The following is a 26,118-nucleotide window of genomic DNA, read 5'->3' on the forward strand; positions in this document are numbered from 1 at the left end:
CTTATCCCCTATTATTTCCTCCTTCCTATTTATTTTTTTATTTTTTTTTATTTTTGACAGGCAGAGTGGACAGTGAGAGAGAGACAGAGAGAAAGGTCTTCCTTTGCCGTTGGTTCACCCTCCAGTGGCCGCCGCGGTAGGCACGCTGCGGCCGGCGCACCACGCCAATCCGATGGCAGGAGCCAGGTGCTTCTCCTGGTCTCTCATGGGGTGCAGGGCCCAAGGACTTGGGCCATCCTCCACTGCACTCCCGGGCCATAGCAGAGAGCTGGCCTGGAAGAGGGGCAACCGGGACAGGATCGGTGCCCTGACCGGGACTAGAACCCGGTGTACCGGTGCTGCATGGCGGAGGATTAACCTAGTGAGCCGCGGTGCCGGCCTCCTCCTTCCTATTTTGAATGAGTGGATGTTTATCAGTAAAGCAAAAAAGCTCTGTACCTTAACTGAATATGTAAACTCCACCAGTGTAGGAGTGATGTGCATTAAACATTTGTGACCACTGAACAGAGTTTTCTACTGATGCTTCTAATAATGACAACAACAACAAAGAAGAATATCTCTTTTCACCTAGTTCCTACTTAGTAGTATCCTGTGTAGTCTGGCTCTCACACTTAATCTACTTTCCATCCTCTTCCCTGAAAAATCATATAGACATTCTCCACTAAAATGTCTCCACGTTTGTGGATTTAAAAGCATTGATTTTTGTAAAGAAAAATGAGTAAACAGTTATAAGATATTTTATCAATGTAAATACAGGAGAAGTATTTTTATAATAATGGATAGTAGAAAATGGAGGTTCCACACACTCCTTCATTGGATTTCTGCCCTTGAGTGTGTGGTAGTTCCTGGAATGGCCAATGGCCAGTCCTGGTTCTCAGCCCATCATTGCCTGGAAGTGCAGACTGATGGCTTCCCAGCTTCCAAGAATAAGTGACTGTTCTTGAGGGAACACTAAAATTAATCTGTATTCTATCCAAATTCTTATAATCATTAATACTTTATATTCATTCATCTGCATATGTTTTAACTGTGTAATCATGAGTGGATGTTTCAATACAGTTACTGTTGAACACTGATGTGAAAAATGTGTAAAATTTTCCAAAGAACTGTAGCTCATCCCAACCATAGCCACATGGTTCTGTCTTACCACCCTTAAATTTCATCTGTGTTTACATCTGTTTACAAAATCTGAGCATTCCCTCCCCACCACCAACCTAATGCTTCAGTGCTCCCTTCTAATAAAAAAATCAATATACGCATCCAGCACTCACGAGCAACCCTATAATAATAAACCAGAGTACATGCAATTGAAAAAAAATAATTTCAGGAAAAAACCAATTAGGATTGTAGCCAACCACACTCTTTCTTAAAACTAGATGTTATGCAGGTATATCTTTTAATTTTATGAAGCCTTTTGCTTGAGATTTTTTTAGTCCTACTTAAAAAGCATCTTTGTTAAAATGATGTGCTTGATGTTCCTTCCCTTCAAGCAATTAATGATAGAGTCAATCTGAGAACTTCTAAATTAAGATGTCTTTAAGTCTCTGACTTAATTTAATATTATAATTTTTTCTCTCTTTATTTGATGAACATCTGTAACAGAGTATATGCATACAAAATCAATATTGTATCAGATAGTATTGTGTGCCAAAAACTGTATCTTTAAAAAAAGTATATCTTTTACTGTCTTAAAAATACAATTTTCTAATTTCCGTGCTGTCTACTCTGTTTTGCTAATTTTCCATTGCACAAATTTTTACATTAAAAATTAAATGCACTTAAAATACAAATTCCTTATATTTTTGCAAATGTATTTGTAGGCAAAATAGTGAAAGTACAATTCACATTATTCACTCTTTTACTGATCTTTGATGGTTGCACTTTGATAAATAAATAGATCATCTAAGATTCAATAGGCCAATTGCAGCATATAATAGCTATTCAGAGGCAATTAAACTGCCTTTTTTCATGCCGGCATGTGAGCCGCCCTTTCACAACCTTCAACTTGATTCGTGGTGATTCAAAATTAACTTAAAAGTCTTGTTTGCTGACAGCTTAAAGCTTAATTGACTGAAAGCCAAATAGAGTGTGTTCTGTATTCAGCACTAAGGCTATTGATAAAGCCATGTGTAAATTGTGCATGGTGAAAGACAGCGATTGGGCCTCCTGTTCTTGTATTAGTCCACAACTTAGCATTGCTGCACAGTCAGAATTGCTTTGTCAAGTCTTTTATCACACCAGGTTAACTCTCTCTGGAGTTGCTCCAGCAGCAGAGCAGTCAAGTATTGAGTTTCTTCAACACTGTGGGGCCTGCTATAATTCTGTTACTTATTTGTGGTTTCATTTTTTTCTTTAATATAGTATCAGCCTTTCATTTCTGAACAGGCCTGTTGGTAGCATATTTCAAGAACCTACTGATTTTCTGTATTTGTCACTTTAGGAATGAACACGGTCTCTAGGTTTAGAGGTTTTGAAAAATATTTTAAGAAAAATAAGTATCATAATATTGATTTGTCTCTCTTATGAAAATTAAATCTAGCCATTCTGAGCACTTAATTAGGATAAGAAATGCATGCTTAATAGCCTTGAGAGTAATGCAACTATTATTTTCCAACTGCAATTAAATTATTGGCTTCTTTCAATACTTTTACACAAAAATATATCAGTGATTATTGTACCTCATAGACATGTACATTTCTTTTTGTAAATTGATGTGTAACTGGTAAATGCATTGAATTATTAATATATGTAAGTATATACTACAAAATTTCATAGTCATGCGTTTTTACAAATAAGTCTGTATGCAGTTGAATAGAAAGTCAGAGATTTGCACATAAATATACGCTAACCAAGAAAGAAAAATTCAGAGTGAAGCTAAAGTAATTTTCAGAAGTACTTTATTATTCTCAGCAATTATGTAAAATATCTTAGAATTCTGCATACTTTCATTTTTTAATATGAAGATTTTGATCTGATGTTGATTTGATAACTAACAATTATAAATCCATCATTTAATGCATCTTGAAGGTATTTCATAATGTTTATGTTGTAATTTCTGCTTTTTGGAATAACTAAATGAATGGTATTAAATTTATTTGTGATGAAATGTCCTTTTCATTTTTTGTCTTAATTTTATGCAGTCAACTCAAATTCAGCATAGAAGATTTATTATGTTTTTGAAAAATTTTCTTATTTACATGTTTTCTATGTTAAATAAATATTTGAAATGTGATAAAGCTTAAAATCCCTATTTTATATTCTTACATCATAGTGCAGCTATTTTAGTTTTAAAACAAGCAAATTAAAAATATAAAATGCAGTTCTGATAATGAAAAAATGATTATGAAAATATTTTCAATATGTATTTCAGATTATACATAATGGCATTAAAATATAATCTGCATTTTAACCATTTGCATGCAGAAAATATATTTTTATTTTCTTTTTATTTTAGCATCAGACTTGGAATTGGATATGGCTTTATCTCTTATTGATATTCTGGTAACCATGGCTATCTAATTTTACCTGCCTTCTCATTGATTTCCAATAAAAACCTACTCTATTTATAAAGAATCAGGATAAGTTGCAACTTAGTTTCAAAATGACTATAATTTAAAATTGTGTGTTATTCCTATATACTCTTCAATAAAATTGTAATCATGTGTCAAAATGTAAAATCCAGGAGAGCACCACTTTTATTGAAGTTTCACCTATATCCAGTGAGATTTGAGAGCCAAGAATGAATTGTTTTTATTGATTATGTTTTTGTATTAACAGTTAATCTAACATATCTTTAAAGGCATGAATTATTTGAAAACAACATTTTGTTTCTTTTTCATAACATACTTGCTTAGTATATACAAAACAGTTGTATGGTTAGATAAAATAAATCTCTTATTTTTACCTTTTTAAAAGAGATTCAATTTAATTGTAGGTATAATAAATTCATTTAGTTTCAACTTAATTTAAAAATTGCCATGATAAAGAAACAAACCATCTGAAAATTTAGGGAAAATGGTATCAATATTGATTGCATAGTCAGTAAGGGATTAGTAGTAAGATATTTTTGGTGTAGAATTTGAAAGGGATGAAAGCACTTGCCTAGGTTTTGCTGACTCTTGGCAGCACTGTTTTGTGGATTAAAAAATGAGAATGTACTGAGTCTCTGAAAGTTACCTCCTTGAGAAAAGTGAGACCAGAGTCAGTTTCTGTGGTGCTAATTTTATAAATTGTGTGCTTTTCAAAAACTACATTTTCTGAGAAATGATTATAATAGAAAGATTTGTATTTTTATTTGTTACAAAAGTGAATTCTCCAAACTTTTCAGATTCAGGGCCTCTGAAAAAAAGTGACTGATTTATATTCACAATGTTTGTGCTGACTTTGTATAGTTCCCTTTTCTCTTGTTATTTGTATATTAGACTTTTTACATAAATAGATGAGTATTAGTTTTCCTGTTTGTCTTTTTTTTTTTTTTTGCTATTTGGTCAGTTCAGAGGACTCATTGATGTCCCTTAACAAATGAAAAGAAATGGCCATTTAAATATCTCAATGCTTCATATAATTGGCTGCTTAACCAATAAAAATTATCTGTTATCTATGTTAGGATATCTAAGAGAAAAATGAAAAAAATCATAGATCAAATGGGCTGGTAATTAGAATACTGGAAAATTTTTAAATATTATAGTTTACACAATATGTATTTGGAATTTTAAAGTACTAATAGCTAAAAGAATACTTTTATTTTATAGTTTGTTATCTAAATGCTTCTGGGAAAATATCAGATGTCATCCAGTTAAATAAAATTTTCACGTAATGCCATGACTCTCATTTAGGCTAAAATCTATATTAAATAAATTGAAAATAAGTTGTAAAACTGTAGATGAGGTCATAAATACCAGGCCATATATTTTTATTTCAGCTTTTAAAATGAAGAAGAAATTAATATCTTACAGAAATGACATTTTCATTAATATTAGCTTGAAATTGAGAAGATTAGTGTAATAACATATAAGAATTAACTTCTTATAAGTATAGAGAAAATTACCTTGACTATCAAATTTATTCATTTGTTCAGTAATATTACTAAAGTCATTCTGTGTTATTTATTTAACCTTTCAGGTAATAGAAAGAAGATAAATATGTCTTAATTTTTTCTCTCAACTAGGTAATGTCTAGAATAGTACAATGTCCCTGGTAATGGATATTCTGCAGTTGAGATGATCATATGCTGAAATTAAGATATGAACAGCATTGATGAAGCAAGTATTATTTTAAAATACATTCAGAACTGCAACTAAAACTACCCCTGATGAATTCTGTATTACAATTTACTTTATTGTACTTATATGTGACACAGAATAATATATGATGCGGAATGGTAGGAAAGACATCGGGTTTTATTTGAGTATAGTATCCAGTAAAGAGTTGACTGTAGCTTGTGAGGTTAGCCATGTTCTCCAAATGAGACTTATGCAAACACTGATGTCTCTTTACTAATTATCGGTATCCATTGTTCTCTAATCCAGTGGTAAATATGAATTAATATTTTGGAACATTGTTGATAAAAGAATACATGGTTAAGCAGAGTGACTGAAACATTTCGAAGTGCTAATGACTACTTACTTGGTAGTCTATACTAACGCTTTAGTGGATGCTGAACAAGTTTAGATGTTAAGCTTTTTAGGAAGAGTGAATGATGGCTAATGATTATTTAATGACAGATCTCTGGACTGAAAGGCATTTAGCACTCAAAGTATACTGCAAAGCCTATCCCTCAAAGCTTCAGACAGGTTTATTTGGTCTCACCTTGAATAGAACAGTGCTGTATTGATTTCATTGGTGTGGATTTAAACACACTATCGGCTTAGAATAGCACCACTATGCAGTAGAAAATGATTGTCTTAACCCTTATGGTGACTCTTAGCTGTTCTCTCATATTATTATGTGAACCTCAGAAAGGATCATGAATTTTTTTCCAGTATTTGCTGTTCGGTATGTGATTTTGGAAAATACTGTGCATATGTGCTTACACTCATAGTAGATGTTATCTTCTGGGAAGGTTTATTTAGAAGTAACTAAAAACTTAAATTTACCTTTTGAATGAATGGTGGTTTGTTTTTTTTCACCCACATTTGTGTATATTTGAAGGAGTTTTTCTTTTGTCAAAATTATTGATATTTCTGTGGATGACATACTGATTTGATCTTTGGATGGTAATGATATTTATGTGCAGTACTTTGTGTTACTTTTAGTATGTTTCAGTATCCCATGTGTATATTCCATGTAAAATCAATTTAATAGTTACTTCATATGCTTGATAGAATACCATCTCCCAGTTTTCCACATTTTTAATAGCCTAATCGAAAAAAATCTATGTAACCTCATTAAACACTATACTTACTTTATTAATAAAATACTATTCTTTTCTAATTATACATTATGTTTGCTCATTTTTTAATGAAACATTTCAAATTATAGAGACTTTAAAGGTGCCTCCAATTAATTATTCTACTAGAGATTCATTTTGGAGCATGTATTTTTTTTCTCTAGTACTCCTACTTTCATTCACTTATACATATGTATATAAATAATACATGGCTCCTTATATAGATATTACATGAAGAATTAAGCTTTTGGAATGTTGTTGCAGGCAGGTGTTATATATGAGCTAGTTCCTTTGCAGTAAACACTGGGTGATGGGCCAGTGTAGAGTCTACAGATTGGTTTGGGTGACGTTGCGCAGAGTCCCCACTCCTCTGTGCCCTTGACCTTGTCACGTGAATACTTAACCTACTTACCCTGCCTTATCTGTAAAGTACGGGTGTTGATTTGCTTAGAACTGCTCTCTGATCCCCTTTTCACCCTAGAATTTTCCCCAAATACTTCCCTTGTAAAATAGCAATTTCTTTTGTAAAGGCATTTGGAAAATGACTGTATTAAACGTACAATTACATCATTAGTGCAAGTACACAGTTAGTAGATTGTGTGAGGCACCTTCAGTAAGCGAATTGATTTTGTATGGGCCTAGTATTTTTCTAATTATTTGAAAGATAAACTTAATGTCATTCTGTTGTTTTTTAAAGTGGGGAAATTTTTATCTTTGCCATATTTTGAGAGGTTCCTCCCATAAGTAAATGTTGCTTATCATTTGCGTATTTTGTAGAAATCAAAACATTCTGTAAAGTGTTAGAAGAATGATTCCTTTATTTTCTTTTGCTAGTAAGTGAAACAAGTTACATGTGAGAGAAGTGTGCACATGTTGAATTCCTGCTTTGAATTTTTCATGTGCCTGTGTGAATCCTTGTGGGGCGATTTATGATTCTGACACCAGCAGTTTTGTGGCAGTGGTGGTAGTTAGAGTTCTCAGTAAATTTTATCTTCTCTCAATTTTTTTTGTTCCCCTCCCAAAAAGTCTCAGAGCACTGAGATATAGTACAAGCCATCTTGAGCATGAGTGTTTATCCAGCTTCAATACATATGCATTGTACAGGTTTTAACATAGTAGAAAAACTATTTTTTTAACTTTTATTTAATAAATATAAATTTCCAAAGTACAGCTTTTGGATTACAGTGGCTCCCCCCCATAATTTCCCTCTCACCCGCAACCCTCCCATCTCCCACTCCCGCTCCCATTCCATTCTCATGAAGATTCATTTTCAATTCTCTTTATATACAGAAGATCAATTTAGCATATTAAGTAAAGATTTCAACAGTTTGTACCCACACAGAAATACAAAGTGTAAAGTACTGTTTGAGTACTAGTTATAGCATTAATTCACATTGGACAACACATTAAGGACAGAGATCCTACATGGGGAGTAAGTGCACAGTGACTCCTGTTGTTGACTTAACAATTGACACTCTTGTTTATGGTGTCAGTAATCACCCTAGGCTCTTGTCATGAGTTGTTAAGGCTATGGAAGCCTTTTGAGTTCACCAACTCTGATCTTATTTAGAAAAGATCAAATACAGAATGAATTAGGATGAAAATTTAAAAGCTATCAACTTATAGCTCTGAACTAGCCTAAAGATTTGAGAAAGTCAGGGAAAATGTTGAGGAAGTCATTCTTTTATCATGTAGTGGAAACAATTTTTTTTAAAAACTTTTATTTAGTAAATATAATTTTCCAAAGTACAGTTTATGGATTACAATGGCTTTTTCCCCCGCATAACCTCCCTCCCACCCGCACCCCTCCCATCTCCCGCTCCCTCTCCCATTCCATTCACATCAAGATTCATTTTCAATTCTCTTTATATACAGAAGATCAATTTAGTATATATTAAGTAAAGATTTCAACAGTTTGCACCCACATAGAAACACAAAGTGTAAAATACTGTTTGAGTACTAGTTATAGCATTAATTCACAAAGGACAACACATTAAGGACAGAGATCCCACATAAGAGGTAAGTACACAGTGATTCCTGTTGTTGACTTAACAATTTGACACTCTTGTTTATGGCGTTAGTAATCTCCCTAGGCTCTAGTCATGAGTTTCCAAGGCTATGGAAGCCTCTTGAGTTTGCTGACTTCGATGTTATTTAGACCAGGTCATAGTCAAAGTGGAAGTTCTCTCCTCCCTTCAGAGAAAGGTACCTCCTTCTTTGATGGCCTGTTCTTTCTACTGGGATCTCACTCCCAGAGACCTTTCATTTAGGTCTTTTTTTGTTTGTTTGTTTGCCAGAGTGTCTTGGCTTTCCATGCCTAAAATACTCTCATGAAACAAATTGTTTTTAATAAGACATGCTATTTAATAATAGCATGACCTCTTAGAAACCTGAGTGTCTGACTACATACATGGATAGGTTCAAACATTAAACTTTTCTTGTAGTGTTCATTTCAGGAGTAGAAGCTTTTCTAAATCCATAATTGTAACAGATCAGTGAGTTGGATATCCAGTAATTTTAGGTGGTTGTGGTAAGTTACACATTGAAAGGCTGTGCAAAAATCCCTAGCCCAAAGCCTGGTGTGTGGAAGGTTGGCAACTCAAATCCAAGTTCTAAATGGGATTAACTAATTAATGGGAAAAAATATAAAATAATTACATGAAAGAAAATATAAGTAATCTTTAATATCTCTCAATGCTTATTTGAGAAGGTAGATAGTGAGAGAAATCATATATAAAGGGTTGGGGGAAGGTCTGTGGGAAATAAATTGCCAAAGTAAACTAGAGTGAATTTGATAGAATTATCTCCATCATAAAATGAAGAAATGTAAGATAATTTTTAAATCTTAATAATTATATAGGAACAACATTCATGTCTATACACATAGCACATAGCATAAAAATAATGAAAACCTAAAGATGGAAAAAGATCAGAAATGTAAATTCTGTGTAGCTTATCTAATAGTGATTCAAGCTTTCAACTTCTTCAAACTCTTCATATCTCTGGAAAATTGGGCATTAGCCACTTACCAACACACATATTCCGTCAGCTCTCCTAGGACTGTAGCTTTGTAGGCTGTGCTCTGTGAACAAGTGTCTGCTCAACAGCTTGAGGCTGCAGCTTACCTTCCCAGTGGCTCTTAGACTCTCAGCATGAGTGCTTGGTTAAGTTCACTTATTTACCTTATTGTGATTAAAAGATTTCCTTTCCTGATCATCTGTTGATGTGAGTAGTAAATTAAAAGTTGCCTTTGACCTTTCAATTTCTCCTTTGCATTTCTTTATTTTTTCATATTTTATTTCTCTTATTCTATTATTTCCTCTTGAAATGTCTTCTCATTTAGTTCTTAGAAATAATAACCATATGCTAATCTTCATCAGGTTTTAATAATTCTCAGGATGCTAAAAAGAAAAGGTAAAAATTTCACATCTCTGCTGCTTGTGAACCAGATAAAAACTTTATTGCCAAACTTTGGGCTTACCCATCACAATTTTTTTTTTCTGGAACTGGTGGTACTATAAAGCTGTGGCTGTTAACTTCAAGAATATCAAGTTGTCCCTAACTAGGCAGCACTATTTCTACTTAATACCTCACTTACAGTGAAGGAAGCAGAAGAAAAATCGTGTGAAATAAGGTGATCAATTTACAAAACCAGGTATAGCATTATTACTTCTGCTGACAGAAGTAACAAGCTAGATATTGTTTTGAAATTCTGATTCAGTCCATACAAACCTTTAAAAGTGGTAACCTTCAGTCACATGTCATTGTTTCATTGTGACCAAAAGAATAGTAATTCAGACAAATGAATACAGCAAGTAGGCCTTCTAAATGAATGGATGTACCTGTTAGCCCTCAGAGGCAGAGCAAGGCAGTTCCATCTCTTGATCACAGGTATCCATCACTGAGTTCATAGACATAATTTACTTAGGTGAAAACATTTTTAAGCAAAAATCCAATCAATGATTTGTCATTTTATGAATAAAAATGACTTCAAGTGTAACTATTTCTCACTTATCCTAACACACAGGTATGAAATCTTCATAGGGTGCATTCTGACAGTCTGCCTCGTGTTCAATCTGTGTATTCTGTTTAATTGCTTACAGAAGCACACTGCCATCTGTTCCAGTATTTTCCTAAGTAAATCTGATTGCAGAATTGTTGTCCTTTCAGGAACAATAACTGAAGGAGAAAAGATTCCCCATAAGAAGGATTGGCCACGTTTTCAGATTTATGTAATTTTACAAGTTGCTAACCACTGTGTTTCTGAAATATCCCTTTTATTCATGAAACATCTAACAATGTTCTTCCAAATATTATAATTTGTACAGGCTTTAAAACTTCTCATTTGTCTCAAATCCACCTTTGAAAGGTACCCTAAACCAAGAATTGAACATTTTCAGAGAGGATTACTACCTAAAATTTTTCTAATTACCTAGATGTCTTAGGTCTTTTGGCACTTTAAAAATTGCAATTTTCTCCCAAGCTGAGAATTTTTACACTAAAAATCAAGGTAAAGAAAAAAATTGACTTTCTGATGTTTAAATAGAAATCAAAGAGAAAAATAGAGTATTGCGGATGGTGGAAAAACAAGTATTGAATAGTACCTGTGAGAAGTAGAAGAAATTCATACATGATTTTGCTAGAAAAACATATAAATTGCCCTTGAAGCTTAAGATTTCTAATTATCAAAATAAGATCATGAAAATATTAAGCTTCCTTTAAAGATGGTTTTAGAGTCGCCATAGGTTTTATCTGATTTAGTGGGAAATGCCTTTGTGTATTTTGTCAGATGCACGCACCCCTAATGCTCACATGTGGGGGGCATTATTTCAAAATGGCCTGATCAGCCGCAGCAGCTGCATTTGCAGAGCCCATGGCGTTCCAGCAGGGGGCTATCGTGCATGCATACAAATTAATAGCAGGGTTATTTACTGGAGTTCTCAAGAGAGGGGGACATAGTGCAGCAAAAGCCACAGTCAAGCACCTTCCGAATCCCTTTCAGCAGGTGTGAGAAAGTTTTGGGCAGATGTGTCACAACAATATATATATATATATATGTATATATATATATACACATATATATATATATTCTTTATACAACGAGAGGCACTCGCATGTTGCTAACATTCTGCACACACCCCACCTTTGTAATGATGTGAAAATTTGAAAATAGGTGTGTGAGTTCTCTGGGACGCTCAGTTTTAATCAGTTCTACTTTTTCCTTTAGGAGGTAGAGAGGAAGATGCTGGAAATGTGCCCTCCTTATTTTATTCACTTTAAGTGCATAAATAGAAATTTATATACCATGTAACTATGTGCAACTTTATTTTTTTTATGGCATTAAAACTTATTTGCTATATTTTGTAAAAATTGCCCAGCTCTAAATTAGTCCAACGAATGAAAATAATATTAGTAGTAGTCACATGATAGCACTTGTTTGAAAAAGGAATCTAATTACATACATTTACAATAGTATAGATTGACACCTTTGCCCCACGAGCCCATGAAACCCAAGTCACCACCATGACACCAAGGTCTTTGAGCCTCTTCCCACACACTGGGTTGTCACCCGTCTATATTTTTCATGTACCCACTTCACAAAGTCATCTTTGAGTAAGACTTGAATATGAATTTTTTTAAATCAAAAATTTTAATAGTGAATTAATATTTAATGATTTTGTTTATTTTAAAGATTTCCCCTCTATTGTTAACAAGTTTACTAGAATGACTATGGTAGTGCCTCTGGTAAAAACTGACAATTTTTGTCATTGTACTGTATGAGTCTTAAGCAAACCCAGGAGTAGCAAGTAGATACAGAAAATCTTAGGCCAAAAATATGTGGAAACTATTTGTGCTGTGAAAACTTCACTGAGTCCCAACATCTTTCTCATTATAATTCTAACACATGGCCAACACATTTTAAAATCTCAAAAATGTAGTTCTAGCTGACTTAGGTATAATGTCTCGCTATGCTCACTAAAAATGTTATATACTTTTGTGTGTGTGATTATGTACATGTGACACATGTAAGAGTATGTATACATAAAACTGTTAATTAGTAGCATATGATTATTTAAAAGGCATATCATAAAAATGAATAGTTAAGATTACATTTAACAGCCGGGTACATGAATTTAGATAGTAGTCAGGAAGAAGTTTATTTTTATTAAAATACATATAAAATACCATTTGAATTCAGCTTATGAAGATTTACTTTAAGATGTATATTTTTATTGGACAGATTTTACTACCATATATGATTTTAAACTCATCTTTACTTGGTATATGCTTTTAGATATGCTCTTCCTAATTGGTACCTACTGATAATGCCACATCACATTTAAAATATATGTAGGGCTTAGAAAAGAGAAATAGGAAAATGCGGAAATTTTAGATGCATATTTTACCAATCTGAAAATAGGAATCTCTTGTAGCTTTATTGACTAACATTTGTAGAGCTTTGAATGATATGCTTAGACTATTCTAATTATATGTGGGCACTGTAAATACTAAGCTATGTGTCTTCATTGTGAAAGTTCTCTTGTCTTCAGGACTGCCGATATTAACAGAGTTCATTTTGCCATGTCTACTCTTGTTCTTAATAATTAATCAAAACCCAATATTAGCAGGTATACTTTATTGCAGATAAAACAAGTCTGTAAAGAACCATAGTAGAAGATAATTTCAAGCTTAATTCAGATTATTTTAAATGGTTCCTGCATGTTGCCTTTTAGGCTTTTGTGAGATCTTTCAACCTACTCACTTTTTCCAATTTTGAAAAGTCTTACCAAGTCTTGGTAATTTATTAATTTATAAAAACATGTCTTATTAAATATAAACTGGATATTTTATTTTGCTAAGTAACACATATCAAAAATAATTTCTCTCAATCAATATGATTCTTAACATTGTTATATATTAAAACAGTAAAGAATACTTAAGATTTTATTTTCACTTATGAGCAAATAGACATTTCTGAATTTCCAAAGTGATGTTTTAGGATGTACTGAAAGTTATATTAATTTCAAAAATATTCATATCATCTGATATCTAAGTGATATCTTGGATCCATCATGTGCCAGAAATTTTAGCATAAAATTGTATTAACACCAACTTCAATGTAATGTGTTGGCTGGGAATAAAAAAACAATAATATGTTTGAAATTTAGGATATCTCTTTAAGATAATAATAATCTTGGAATTCTGATTGAATTCAAACACATCACTTCAATTTTTAGTAGAAGTTCACTTATTGCATGCATATGTCAACTATAAAAAGCATTGTGATTATCCTAAACGTTACTAAATTTTTAAAAATAGTTTTTCCAGGTCAAACCACATTGTTCTTAAAGTGCATTTTTAGAATAGTGAATTGTTGGAATGTACTTAACCTAAGTTTTTAATAGCTAGTCCAATATTTGAGTTCCACCAATGCATGGGTAATAGCAGATATAAAGTATCTACTGGTAGTCCATCTCTCATAAAACCACCTTTAGCCCTAATTCAAATCCATTGATTCCTATTCCAGTTAAAACTGAAGAACTTAATATGTCTTTTAATCCTTTTATTGTAAGCTAGGATAAAATTAATTTTACCCTAGAACTGCACAAAGCCAATTAACATGATCTTTAGAGTTATTTAGTAAAGTGCTTCAAACTGTTAAATTTCTCTTGACCTCTTGGTTGCACTCTCTGACTGCTTTTTAAATGAAGTAATCAATATCTCATAGCCCTTTAAATAGCTTAAACTTCTCAAATATTTTACCCGTGTTCTAGTTAAGCTGTAAGTAAAGTGTTTAACTCCTGTTCGTGTAAATCTAGAGTCAATTATTCTAAATCTAAAGATAATTATGGACTTTTGAGGAACACTGTATGAATTAAATGGTGGTTTTGAGAAAATTTCAAGCAGCATACTTTGCTAAAACTAACCCAGTAACAAGGAAACCTATCATTTTCACACAGAATATGTATTCCGATTGCAACTTACAGCGTGGAACATTGACGTCCTTTCCCATTGCTTGTAGCTTCTGTTTTCCACACAGGGCTAGTTGAAGGTATTAATTTTCTTGCCGTGATAGGGTGATCAAGCGTCCTGTCAAGAAAATGGATCTCCATGTCACCCTTTAGCATGATTAAATGGAGGCATGTCTCTGAGGAAAAAAAATACCAAATTTTCATGAGACAGATGAAATGGTAAAAAGGCTTACTTTCACAGAATTATTTTTATTTTTAATATCACAGAATCTCCCATTTGATTGTCAGCTTATTAGTGGAAAAACATTGCAGCTAATCACACATTTCTTCTATTATTGAACAGAAAACACAGGAAGAACTGGTAATTTGAAGATATTTCCAAAGCTGAAAAATTAAAGAATGAGAAATTGTTGTGTTATTTTTAGAAATAGTAGGGATGAGCCTCTATACCTGATATATTCACTGATCTGTCAGTGTCTCTTTTAGGAGCTTTTTGTCTTGTCTTTTTTTTTTTTTTTTTTTAACCTCTTCCCTTGTTAACAAAGAGCTATCATCTTCTCAGATCTGAGTCCTGATAAAAATTATATACTGCAGAATCTCTGCACCAGTAGTGTTAATAGCCAGTTGGACAGTGTTCTTAGGAGTGCATGCACATGCCAAACTTTAAATTACACCAAGTGATGTACTTGACAGCTAATTAAGATTTCATATTTTGGCCACTTAGCAGAGGGCACCTGTTAGGATTCTTTCTATTAGCTTGGGATAGAATTTACAAATGGCGATTTGCAAGCACATTATTAAAACTTCCCTAAAGTCTTAATTTCTTCCTGAGGAGTGGGAGTTCAGACTAGATTGAGGTAATTAAACAAAAGGAACACAGAGAGGGAGGGGGGACCAAGGATGGAGGCGGAGCTCTCCAGATGCCCCTGTTGTTTAATTTCCTACTGGAAGCAGCCCATGTGTGCCTGTGCGCCCCCGCCCCCTGGGAGCAGCGGCCGTCGCAGAGGCTGAACGGCTGGGGTCAATGCCTTGCCTATTGATCAGTATCCCTGCAGTCCCTTGCTCCAGCAGCTGCTTCATTGGCTTCTTTCAGGGCCTGCTTCAGTACATTAGAATAGAAATCCATAACCAGAGCTGTGCTCATCCAAGCAGGGGAAGAAACTAAATTAAATGGTATAAAACAATCTTGGATCAGGAGTTTGTGCCAATTCATCTTGATCTAAGATGTCACACCGGGCTCTCTGTCTGAGCACCTGGGCTAGAGGCAGCCATAGTGAAAATAGATGGAGCTGCGATCATTCATTTGTCAGCTAAGGAGCAAGGCAGCGGTTAGCAATTCCCTTCTGCAGAGGTCAGCTGACAGAACAATCAGTGCAACTGCAGAAGAGAGCTTTCCTTTGAAGTATTGTTATGGAGCACGCTCTTGCTGAGCCGTGGGGGAGGGGCGCTGGGTTTGCTTCCTGTGTAAAGAGTAAAATATCTGGTGGGCGAATCTAGCTGCTGTGGCACAGAGCTCTGAGTCCCTCTGTCTGTTCTTGTACATAAACAAAGTTGGTTTTAAATGCAAGCACGGAGATCTCAGTGACCAAACTGTTAAATATCACTTTGTCTAGAATTACGATCTCTGTAAGAAGGAGGCAGTGACAATTAATTTTTCTTCTTCTCCTTATGGTTAACCTTTTAGGTGTTGTTTTTCCTACTTCCATCACCATAACTATCACCGATCAGTGCCTTATTTTGAATCTGTGCTAGTATGTACCTGCTAATACTTTTTGACCAGCATTTCCTCTCTGTGTTTAAAAACCTAGAAAATTTTTGTGGAGAGGGGGAAACATGTGCTATAGTATCAGATTAGAAGATCTTTCTTAACATTAACTAAATATTTTTCGACCTTGACACCAACAGTTTTTATATGAAATATAATTTATGAAATTTGATTTATCATGTTGGTGGAAGTTACAAGATATTTTGTAACATTGGAGGAGCGTTGTGACAAAGCAAACCTGCATGGGATTTAAAATATACCATATAAAATTAGACAAATTAGAAAAATGGGGAATAGCTGAAGTGTTCAATAAAAGAATCTTTTTAAGAAAAAATATATTCACTCTGGATTCATTTTAGATTATGTCTTTCTATATACACTACTTAAAAACTAATCACAAGTCTTCAGAGCTAATTTTAAAAGAACAACATGGTATAATGTACTAAGAAACCATAATAGCATTGACAGCACATCTATTTCGTACTCATAATTACACCAAACTTTTCTTGGAATCCAAGTAAACAGCCACTACTCTGTTGTTACCATTTTGGTTTTCTAAATAACTAACACCTTATTTCCTCAAGTACTGATACTTTCTCAATTATTTCCTTAAAATTTAATTTATATTTGTTCGTTGTTTTATGTAAGAGGGAGAAGAAGGCCCAGGGTTGGTGGGGGGGAGGGGGAGGTAGAGAGAGAGATCCTGCATAAGATGCTTCTCTGCCCAGTGGCTTCCAGATACATACTTGGCTTCAGCCAGGTTGTCCATGTGGGTGCCAGGGATCCCAAGCACTTGAAGCATTGTCCCCTGCATCCCAGGATCTGAATTACCAGGAAGTTGGATGCAAAGCGGAGTAGGGACTAGAACTAGAGTGACTTAAACGCTATGCCAAAGGCCCACCCCCAATTATTTCTTTTCAGTTACGAGATTTTTGTATAGTATCTCAGCATTTATATTTCTTATGCTTACCTAGGTTTTCTTGCTCATATCTAGATCTATTGTGCCTTTAGTACAGCTGAACAGCGGAATTTAAAATGTGGTGTTTTTCATTCAGCTTCTTTAGTGCTATATCTTGTCTTGCCAAGATTTTATGTTTTGTTTGGTTTTACTTAATCAGAATTTTAAAATGAACTCAGAATGTGCATTTCAAATCTTTCTGCATTGTTTTTCCATTAACTACCCAGACTTACCATGTATCTTGAAGCTCTCTCTTCTTCTCCGTTTACAGTTTAATATCCCCAAACCAAATCAACCTTAACCTCTCACCTTGTCTTTAGTAACTCCAAATTGATCAGTCCACCTCCAGCATTCTTCACAAAATGCTCAGTTTTCTGAAATCCTAAGTTTAATTAGGTGACTCTGTAGTTTAAAACCTATCTTTATTATCTTCCCATTGTTCATGGGATAAAAATTGAAGCGTGAGTATGACCTATAGAGACCTATATGATCTGGCCTTTGCTTGCTGTCTTGCTTCATTTATCACCATTCTCTTCTTGGATCAATCAGCTCTAACCAACCTACCTATCCTTGTAATAGAAATCAACAAGTTCTTCATGCTTTAAATCCTTCAACTTCTCTCAATCCTGAAAGTTCTATTTGATTATGTAATCTATACATTTCCAATTTCTAGTCCAGTTTAGCACCTTTTAAGTTTAGTGTGAGCAGGATTTTACTTTTCTCATCCCTATTAATTCATATACTACTGTAATGTCATGCATCCACTAGATATACAATTCTTAAGTGCTGAGAAACTGACATGTTGAAGGAATTGTCACCACCTGGTCATTATGTGAGTGGTTCTGCTTGACTCTAGTCTTATATCATATCCTAGTCTATCCTTTATACTGCCCCGTCATGATCTTTTTAACAATGAATGATTCAAATATCACCGCCTTATTCAGAGGTTAAAAGTACAGCAGACCATCTATGGCCTCTCATGCCTTGGTCTCTCTTTAGATTGCCTGACTTCCAGCAATATAGAATGATAGATCAAACAAAACAAAACACTAGAAAATATTCAGAGTCTCTACTGCTAATTTCTTGATTCAAATACTGAGTTCTGAGTGACTTTTGTTGTGTTGTCTTAATTAATATATGAGGCAAAGAATTGAAAGCAACCAGCAAAGCTGGTTAGATTAATATGGGAAGAGCAGAAAGTTGGCCTCCAATCAAAATGGCTCCAAGAGTACACTTTTGTAATCTTTCTGTGCCAACTGTATAGCTATGATGGATAAAATATAAAAACAGAAAACCAAAGAGCCACAGTTGGATTCAAAAGAGATATATCTGTACTCCAGTAGTGAAATAGAAATACAATGATATTGGCTGAAACCCTTAGCTACTTTAGCTCTCCTGTGAGCTAAAAAAGGCTAAAATACACCATGAATAAAGTTTTAAGCCAGAAGCTAGACTATGACTTTCTCAGTTCCCATTAAAAGATGTTGAAAGGATATCAGTACCTTGCTACTCCAAATAAAATTGAGGTTTGTTATTAAGAGAGAAGAAGAAATGGATATTAAACACAGATACTTTAAAAAATTCACAAAAAAATGAAATTAGAAAGTTGTTTTGGTGCAAAAAAATTGAAATCCCTGCAGTTTTCTTGTACATTTTCCATGAACTTTTTAAAAACCCCTTATATGCATGGATTTTGAAATTTATTGCACCAAAATAAATGTATATGTCATATATATGTTATTTATTTATGTATTTATTTATTTATTTGAAAGCCAGAGAGAGAGAAGTATCATCCGTCTGATAGTTCACTCCCCAGATGTCCACAATAGCTAGGAGTGGCTATGCTAAACCCAGGAACCCATAACTTCCTTGTGGGTGGGCACCCAAGCACTTGAGCCATTATCTGCTGCCTCCCAGGTGCATTGCTGGAAGCTGGATCAGAAGCAAAATAGCTGTACTCAAATGTGGGTGTCCAAAGTGGCAGCTTACCTGGGTGTCTACAATGCTCACCCCTAATCCTGTCTTTTAATTTCATTTTCCATAAGCTTTTTGAAGTACCCACATATGTGACTGTTAACCATAATTGTGATACCTATTCCAGGTTTTTTAAACCACTTGCAAATAGCAATTGACAAGAGGCCAATATGCAGCTGAAACAAGGTTTACTGGGGATTTCTGCTCAAGCATGAGAGAGGCACGATTCGTTCTTTTTGTTCATGGCATATTCAGAATGGCGGTGTTGCTCACTATTGCCACCCTAGGAAGGTCACAGATTGGCCACATGGGGCTATTCTGGGCGTATGTGCAGGTTAGGCAAGTCTCTAAATGGCAATAGGGCATCTTTTTTGGTTACAGTCTGGATGTTCCTTGTCCTGATTGGTTTGGAACTGGGGATTAAGACATATCAGATTGGGAAATGGACACTTCAGGTCAAGAAGGGCCTGATTTTAGTAGTGCTGTTTCTATATTGTCTCAATTGGAAATAAATTTGTTCTACCTCAGAACCTAGAAACAAAACAAAGAGAAAGAAAGGAGACGAAGCCTTAAGAAGCAGAAGATTGAATAACAAACATAAGAGTAGAAATGAATGAAATAAAAAGCAATGAAACAATAAGATCAAAACCAAAACATTCTTTGAAAACAGCCTGGTAAATTTATATCCTAGCAAAGCTATTTAGGAAAGGAATAAAAAATAATATTAGAGAAGGGACAAATTTACAAGGCTTAAAAGATCTGAAACACTTGAGATTTTTAATCCTGGAGAGTACTATACGTAACTTTATGTTAATAAATTTGAAAACTTAGATGAGGTAGTTTTTTAAAAATGATCAGCTTCTTAGCCAGCGCCGTGGCTCACTAGGCTAATCCTCCGCCTTGCGGCGCCAGCATACCGGGTTCTAGTCCCGGTCGGGGCACCGATCCTGTCCTGGTTGCCCCTCTTCCAGGCCAGCTCTCTGCTGTGGCCAGGGAGTGCAGTGGAGGATGGCCCAAGTCCTTGGGCCCTGCACCCCATGGGAGACCAGGAGAAGCACCTGGCTCCTGCCATTGGAACAGCGTGGTGAGTTTTTTTCAGACTTTAAGAATCCTTGAACTGCTTTCAGTGAATTGGAAGTGGGGCACAGGGATTAGGCGAGAGGGCACACTAGGTTGACACCAAGACTCAACAAGTATAATACAAGTACAGGAAAGGGAAATTGTAAGCCAATCTCACTTTTGGATATAGATGTAAAAAATTCTATTAGCAAATGTAATTTACAATCTGTCTACCTCTCACCATCCATTTACCTAAATGTATTAGCATAGTTCAAGTACAGAAAATATATTAATATATAATTTCAGGTAATATTTCATATAATCATCGGTATGATTATATGATGGATATCAAACATTTGATAAGGTCAGAATTTGGGTAACCTCTGCAGTAGTAGGGCGGGACAATAAGGTCAAGACCATCTATAATGGGCTCTAGTTACTTCAGAACTGAAAGTTGTGTCTGTGTGTGTATGTGTAGCTTATTAGATTGACTCACATGATCACAGAGGCTTCAGATTTCCACAATGGCTCTCTACAAACTGGAGAACCAAGGAATCCAGTAGAGGTTCAGTCCAGGAAGCCAGAAGCCTTAAAATGAGAGGGTCCGGTGATATAGCCCCCAGCAGGAGGCAGAGGGCCTGAGAAGCCCCGGAGGGCTGCTGGTGAAATCCCAGAATTCAAGGCTCTGAGGACCTAGAATATGATATCCAAGTCAGTGGTAACCAAAAGTGCACCCACTCCAGAAGGGAAGATTGGGGTGGAGAGAAAGGGGGGAGAAAGAGAGAGAGAAACAAGATTTCTCTTCTCTCCTGCTTTCCTGTTGTGTATAGGTCTCCAGCCAGTTGGATGGTACCCACCCACATTGATGTTGGGTCTTCTGTACTCATTTGGGTGACTCAGCTGCCAGTCTCTACAGACAGCCTCACAGACACATACAGAAAAAAATGATTACTGATTCTCTGGGCATCCCTCAACCTGGTCAAGTTGACACTCAAAAGCAACCATCACAACTGTGATCTGTTTTGAGTTGATTTTCAGAATGGTGGTGTAGGGGTCCAAGTTCATTCTTTTACATGTGAGTGAGTGGCTGTCCCAGCGCAGTGCATTGAAAAGATTCTCCAGTCGGCGCCGTGGCTCACTAGGTTAATCCTCCGCCTGCAGCACCGGCATCCCATATGGGTGCCAGGTTCTAGTCCCAGTTGCTCCTCTTCCAGTCCAGCTCTCTGCCATGGCCCGGGAGGGCAGTGGATGAGTGCTTGGGCTCCTGCACCCGCGTGGGAGACCAGGAGGAAGCACCTGGCTCCTGGCTTCGGATTGCCACGGCGCCGGCTGTAGCGGCCATTTGGGGAGTGAACCAATGGAAGGAAGACCTTTCTCTCTGTATCTCTCTCTCACTGTCTAACTCTATCTGTCAAATAAATTAAAAAGAAAAGAAAAGGTTCATTACTGAATGCATGATCTGGCACATTTTTCTGATTATGCCTTTTTTGTATTGATTTTTTTTAAACTTCTCTTCCTATATTTTGGTTTTTAGGTTGTTTATCAAGTATGCCCCAAATGAAAAAAATTTCCACATCTTATGAAGAAAGACGCAAGCAAGCTACTGCTATCGTTTTGCTAGGAGTAATAGGAGCTGAATTTGGTGCTGAAATTGAACCTCCGAAACTATTGACCAGACCTCGAAGCTCTAGTCAGATTCCTGAAGGATTTGGTTTGACCAGTGGTGGATCCAACTACTCCCTGGCCAGACATACTTGTAAGTTTTTATTACAAATGCTATCTTTTCCTTTCAGTACATATTACTTGTCAGTGGAGTCTCAGAATGTTGAATGTATCCTGAGTTTTTGTTCATCCAGATTGCTTGAATGAAATAAGAAAGCAGTTTTGGTATGTTTGGCACATTGCTGTGTGGTTAGTTACCTGAGTTTCTTTTAAAAGTGAAAACGTGGTCTCTTAAATGTTTTCTTACAATAACATATTGCTGAGCTTTATGTTTTTGCATTTTTAATTAAGATTATTGCCAAAATCTATGAAAACCAGCTTAAAGTTAACATTTCTATCTTCTCAAATAATTTCTGAGAAACTATACAGCTTGTCCTGAGTGTGGTTTGATAAGTCACCCATAGGGTGGAACACCAAGCTTTTAATTTTTATAGAGGATTTATTTATTTGTTTGAAAGGCAAAATGAGAGAAATCTACTAGTTTACTTCCCAGTTACCTGCAGCAGCCAGGACTGGGCCAGGCTAAAGCCAGAACTCTATCAGGATCTCCCACATAATGACAGGGACCCACATCGTTGGGCTGTTGCCTTCCCAGGCACATTAGCAGGAAGCTGGATCAGAAGCAGAGCAGGACTTGAACCATACTCCAATGTGGGAGTTTGTTGCCTCCCAAGCAACAGCTTAACCTATTTAACCTGCTTTACCACAATGCCTGCCCCATGTAGTGCTTATTATTTTGGGATTTGGTGTTTAAGCAAGGGAAAAAGTTATACATTACTTTGTTAGCTATGACAGCAAAGAACTTCTTTGGACTATTGTCTCATTCTTTGGCTGTAAAACCCAGGCGCTATACTAGTGCTTTTACTTTGAAAACTTTTCAGTAGATTTAGCTGCCTCCTTTGTATGTTTTCTTTTAAAACTTACTCAGGGCACTGGATTCTGTCCCAGTTGCCCCTCTTCCAGGCCAGCTCTCTGCTGTGGCCAGGGAGTGCAGTGGAGGATGGCCCAAGTTCTTGGGCTCTGCACCCCATGGGAGACCAGGAGAAGCACCTGGCTCCTGCCTCAGGATCAGCGCAGTGCACTGGCCGCAGCGTGCTGGCCGCGGCGGCCATTGGAAGGTGAACCAATGGCAAAGGAAGATCTTTCTCTCTATCTCTCTCACTGTCTACTTGCCTGTCAAAAAAACACAAAAACAAAAAAACTTACTCAGTGAATGCTTACTAGTGATAATCTCGTGATCTCTAAATACTGAGCCTCAGAGAGCAGTGAAAACAATATCACCACCAATACCAATAAAGCAACTAAATTGAGCATTATTTTTAAGTTCTTTACATGTATCCAGTTACTTAATCCTCATAATAATCCTGTGATGTGGGTGTCTCTCTTGATTCCATTTTAGGCTACTGGGGCACAGAGAGGTTTTTATGTTGGCCAAGCCCATAGCTCCAGGAAGGGGCAGGCTTTGTCTCAGTCTAGTCTGTTGATTCCAGGCTTACGCTTTTGACGATTCTGCAGATTTTGACAATTCAGCTCTCAGTTGGAAAAGGCTCCATTGCTCTTACTTTCTCTAATTCAAATAGACGTAAGACTTCTTCAAGGTGACTGGGTCAAAAGGTGGTAAAGCCTGGTGAAGCTTCCTGTGATCTGAAAACCCGGGCCTTTTGTATTCATGCACTTTCCTCCTCATACAGGAGGCTGTGCACTGCAGACTCCAGCCCCTCAGCTCTTGACTCTGCTTATCTTCTTTTTAGTTCTTCACATTCCTGCTTTCCATTCATAAAACCCTGTTTTCCTACTCATTGTCTATACCAAGGGCTCTTTAATTAGGTCTGTGTCATTGACACCAACTCATGACTTCTGTGTGCAGTTCCTTAGAATGTTGGTATTGGAGTATTAGAAACTAATGAAACTTTGATGTAAGATAGTCTGGTGGCCTCCCAACTTTTTGAACACTGTCTCTCTAAAACTAACAAGAAATGTCTAATCCTTTGCACATCTTTTGTTGACAGCCAAAACTTTTAAGTTAAGTTTAAATGTTAACAGAAGATACCATTTTGAGGATTTTATAAATATTGACATTTAAAAGCACAAATATTGCTCTTTTTAATACAATGCATTCAGTAGAATATTTACCTTATCTATTTGATATTCATCATCATCCATTTAAAAGAATACAGGAACAAACTTTCCTTTAAAAAAAAAAAAGTCAGGAATCTTACTTCCTTGATTACTTTCCACAAAGAGAGAAAACTTCTACCCTCAGCGTTTTAGGGAGGGAGTTCATTTGTGACTTTATCATCAAGAAATCAATTCCTTTTTATTACCTATATCTTAAAACTTTGTGTTTTTAAAATTATTCTTTGAAAAGTTCTAAAATCTTCCTATTTGAAGGGGTTTGCCTATTTGGAAGACCATTGATTTAGTCCAACATGTTTTATATGATTCCACAACATTGTTTGTTTTTGATATTTTCCTGTAAGGAACCCGAGCATAAATGCTGTTTCCTTTGGAATTTTCCCATAGATCAGTGTGGATTTTTGTGTGTAAATGTTGGAACATCAGCTAATGAGTCGCTGATTGATTCCACCCATGGCACTGACTGGTTTGCTAGGTAAGTTGGTTTATACCACATTATCCTAGTTATCTAGGCTAGAACTGGTTTTTTGTTTTGTTTTAAGATTTATTTTATTTATTTTGAAAGGCAGAGTTACAGAGAGAGACAGGGAGAGACAGAGAGATCTTCCATGTGCTAGTTCACTCCCCAGAGAGCTGGGCCAGACCGAAGCCAGGAGCCCTGCACTTTCTCCAGGTCTCCCATGTGGGTGCAGGGGCCCAAGCACTTGGGCCGTCCTCTGCTACTTTCCCAGGAATATTATCAAGGAGCTGGATCAGAAGTAGATCAGCTAGGACTGGAATTGGTGCCCATAACTATGACAATTTCATTTGCAAATTGTTACTATTTTAACTAGAAAAACAGAAAGGAATTAGGAGAAAGGATGAAGTTAAAAAGCTGGGACAGAATAAAAAAAGAGATTTTTCAAAGAAGTCCTGGAAATTGATAAAAGATTTGAGGAGCATCTTAATGCTATTCTTTTGGTTTGTCAAAAGTCAGGGAGCTGAACTACATGTGAAGGAATCCCCAAGCATATAACTGGCAGGAGGAAACCCCTTGGCAGAACTGTGTTATGAGGAAGAACACTTGCATGGTACCTCCTCAGCTTTCCTAAGCAAGGTACATGAATTTACACACATTTTTTCAATATTTGTTTTGAGCAAGAACTGTTATGGGAAGGGTAAAAGGTAATGCTTTCCAACAAATTATCTTTGTGCCTATTTGAAACAAAAGATAGAGATTCTGAGAGGTTTGCAGCAAGCAAGGAAGAATATATCAAAATGAATGACATAATACTTATTAGAACCAATTTAAAACATGAAAAAGTCCTTGATTTTTTTCCTCTTTTTTACACTTTCCCTATTGCTTTTAACTTCCATCCCATTACTCTGTTTTTCCTTCAAAGTTTATTAAGTTCATTCATTGGTGGTAGTTTGCCTACCAGTGTAATTTTTAAAGACATATTTGATTAAATTTAAATTTGTTGGAGTCTTGCTCTCCTTGAGGAAGACAGCCAGATGTCTACATGTCCCTAGGTCTTACTTGGACTCTTTTTCATCAGTCATGTGTAGTATTAACTTAATTAAATGTTAACCTGCTGGAAGCTGCTATGGTATTTCCATGTTTGTTTATGTGGCACTTAGAATGCATTGCTACCATTAAATATTAATTCTTTATGAGATCCTATTATAATAATTATCATCCTTATCTTGAGATAAAACCATTAAGATAAAATATTTGATGAACTTTAATTGCTAGTTTAATTAGAGATATAGATAGTTAGTTCTAACCTTCCTTGTAAAAGCCATTTTGTGACAACTCATAATGTAGTCAGATCATAACTATCCACATTGATGGGAGAAAAGAATGGCCCTGAGGCACAGTTCAAAACTCAAAATCAGTTCTTTAGTACATTTTATGCTTTATATTCTGTTTGAATATGGATAAATCTTGAAGACAAAGCTGAAGGACTCTGAAAATTAATAGGAAATCAAGACTAGTAGTCTAGGCTACTCTATTACCTAGTACCCTTGGGTAAACTAAGTACCCCTCTGGGTCACAGAATTCTCTTCTATAAAATAAAAAGTGGGGCCTCTTCTGACTGTAAGATCCCTTTTGGTCCAGTTAGTCTCTGCTCCTACAGTAACATAAGAAGCATCATTGGGA

General features: G+C 35.7%; 1 protein-coding gene across 1 annotated transcript in view; it reads left to right on the forward strand.

The window, feature by feature from the left end:
- Positions 1-26,118, forward strand: part of WDR7 (WD repeat domain 7) — a 376,393-nt gene that overhangs the window by 200,152 nt on the left and 150,123 nt on the right. The window contains exon 20 of the mRNA XM_062201720.1: positions 21,652-21,873. Coding sequence (XP_062057704.1) covers positions 21,652-21,873 — 222 coding nt within the window. The remainder of the gene's footprint in view (positions 1-21,651; positions 21,874-26,118) is intronic.

This window comes from Lepus europaeus, chromosome 9, assembly GCF_033115175.1.
Source record: "Lepus europaeus isolate LE1 chromosome 9, mLepTim1.pri, whole genome shotgun sequence".
NCBI lineage: Eukaryota > Metazoa > Chordata > Mammalia > Lagomorpha > Leporidae > Lepus > Lepus europaeus.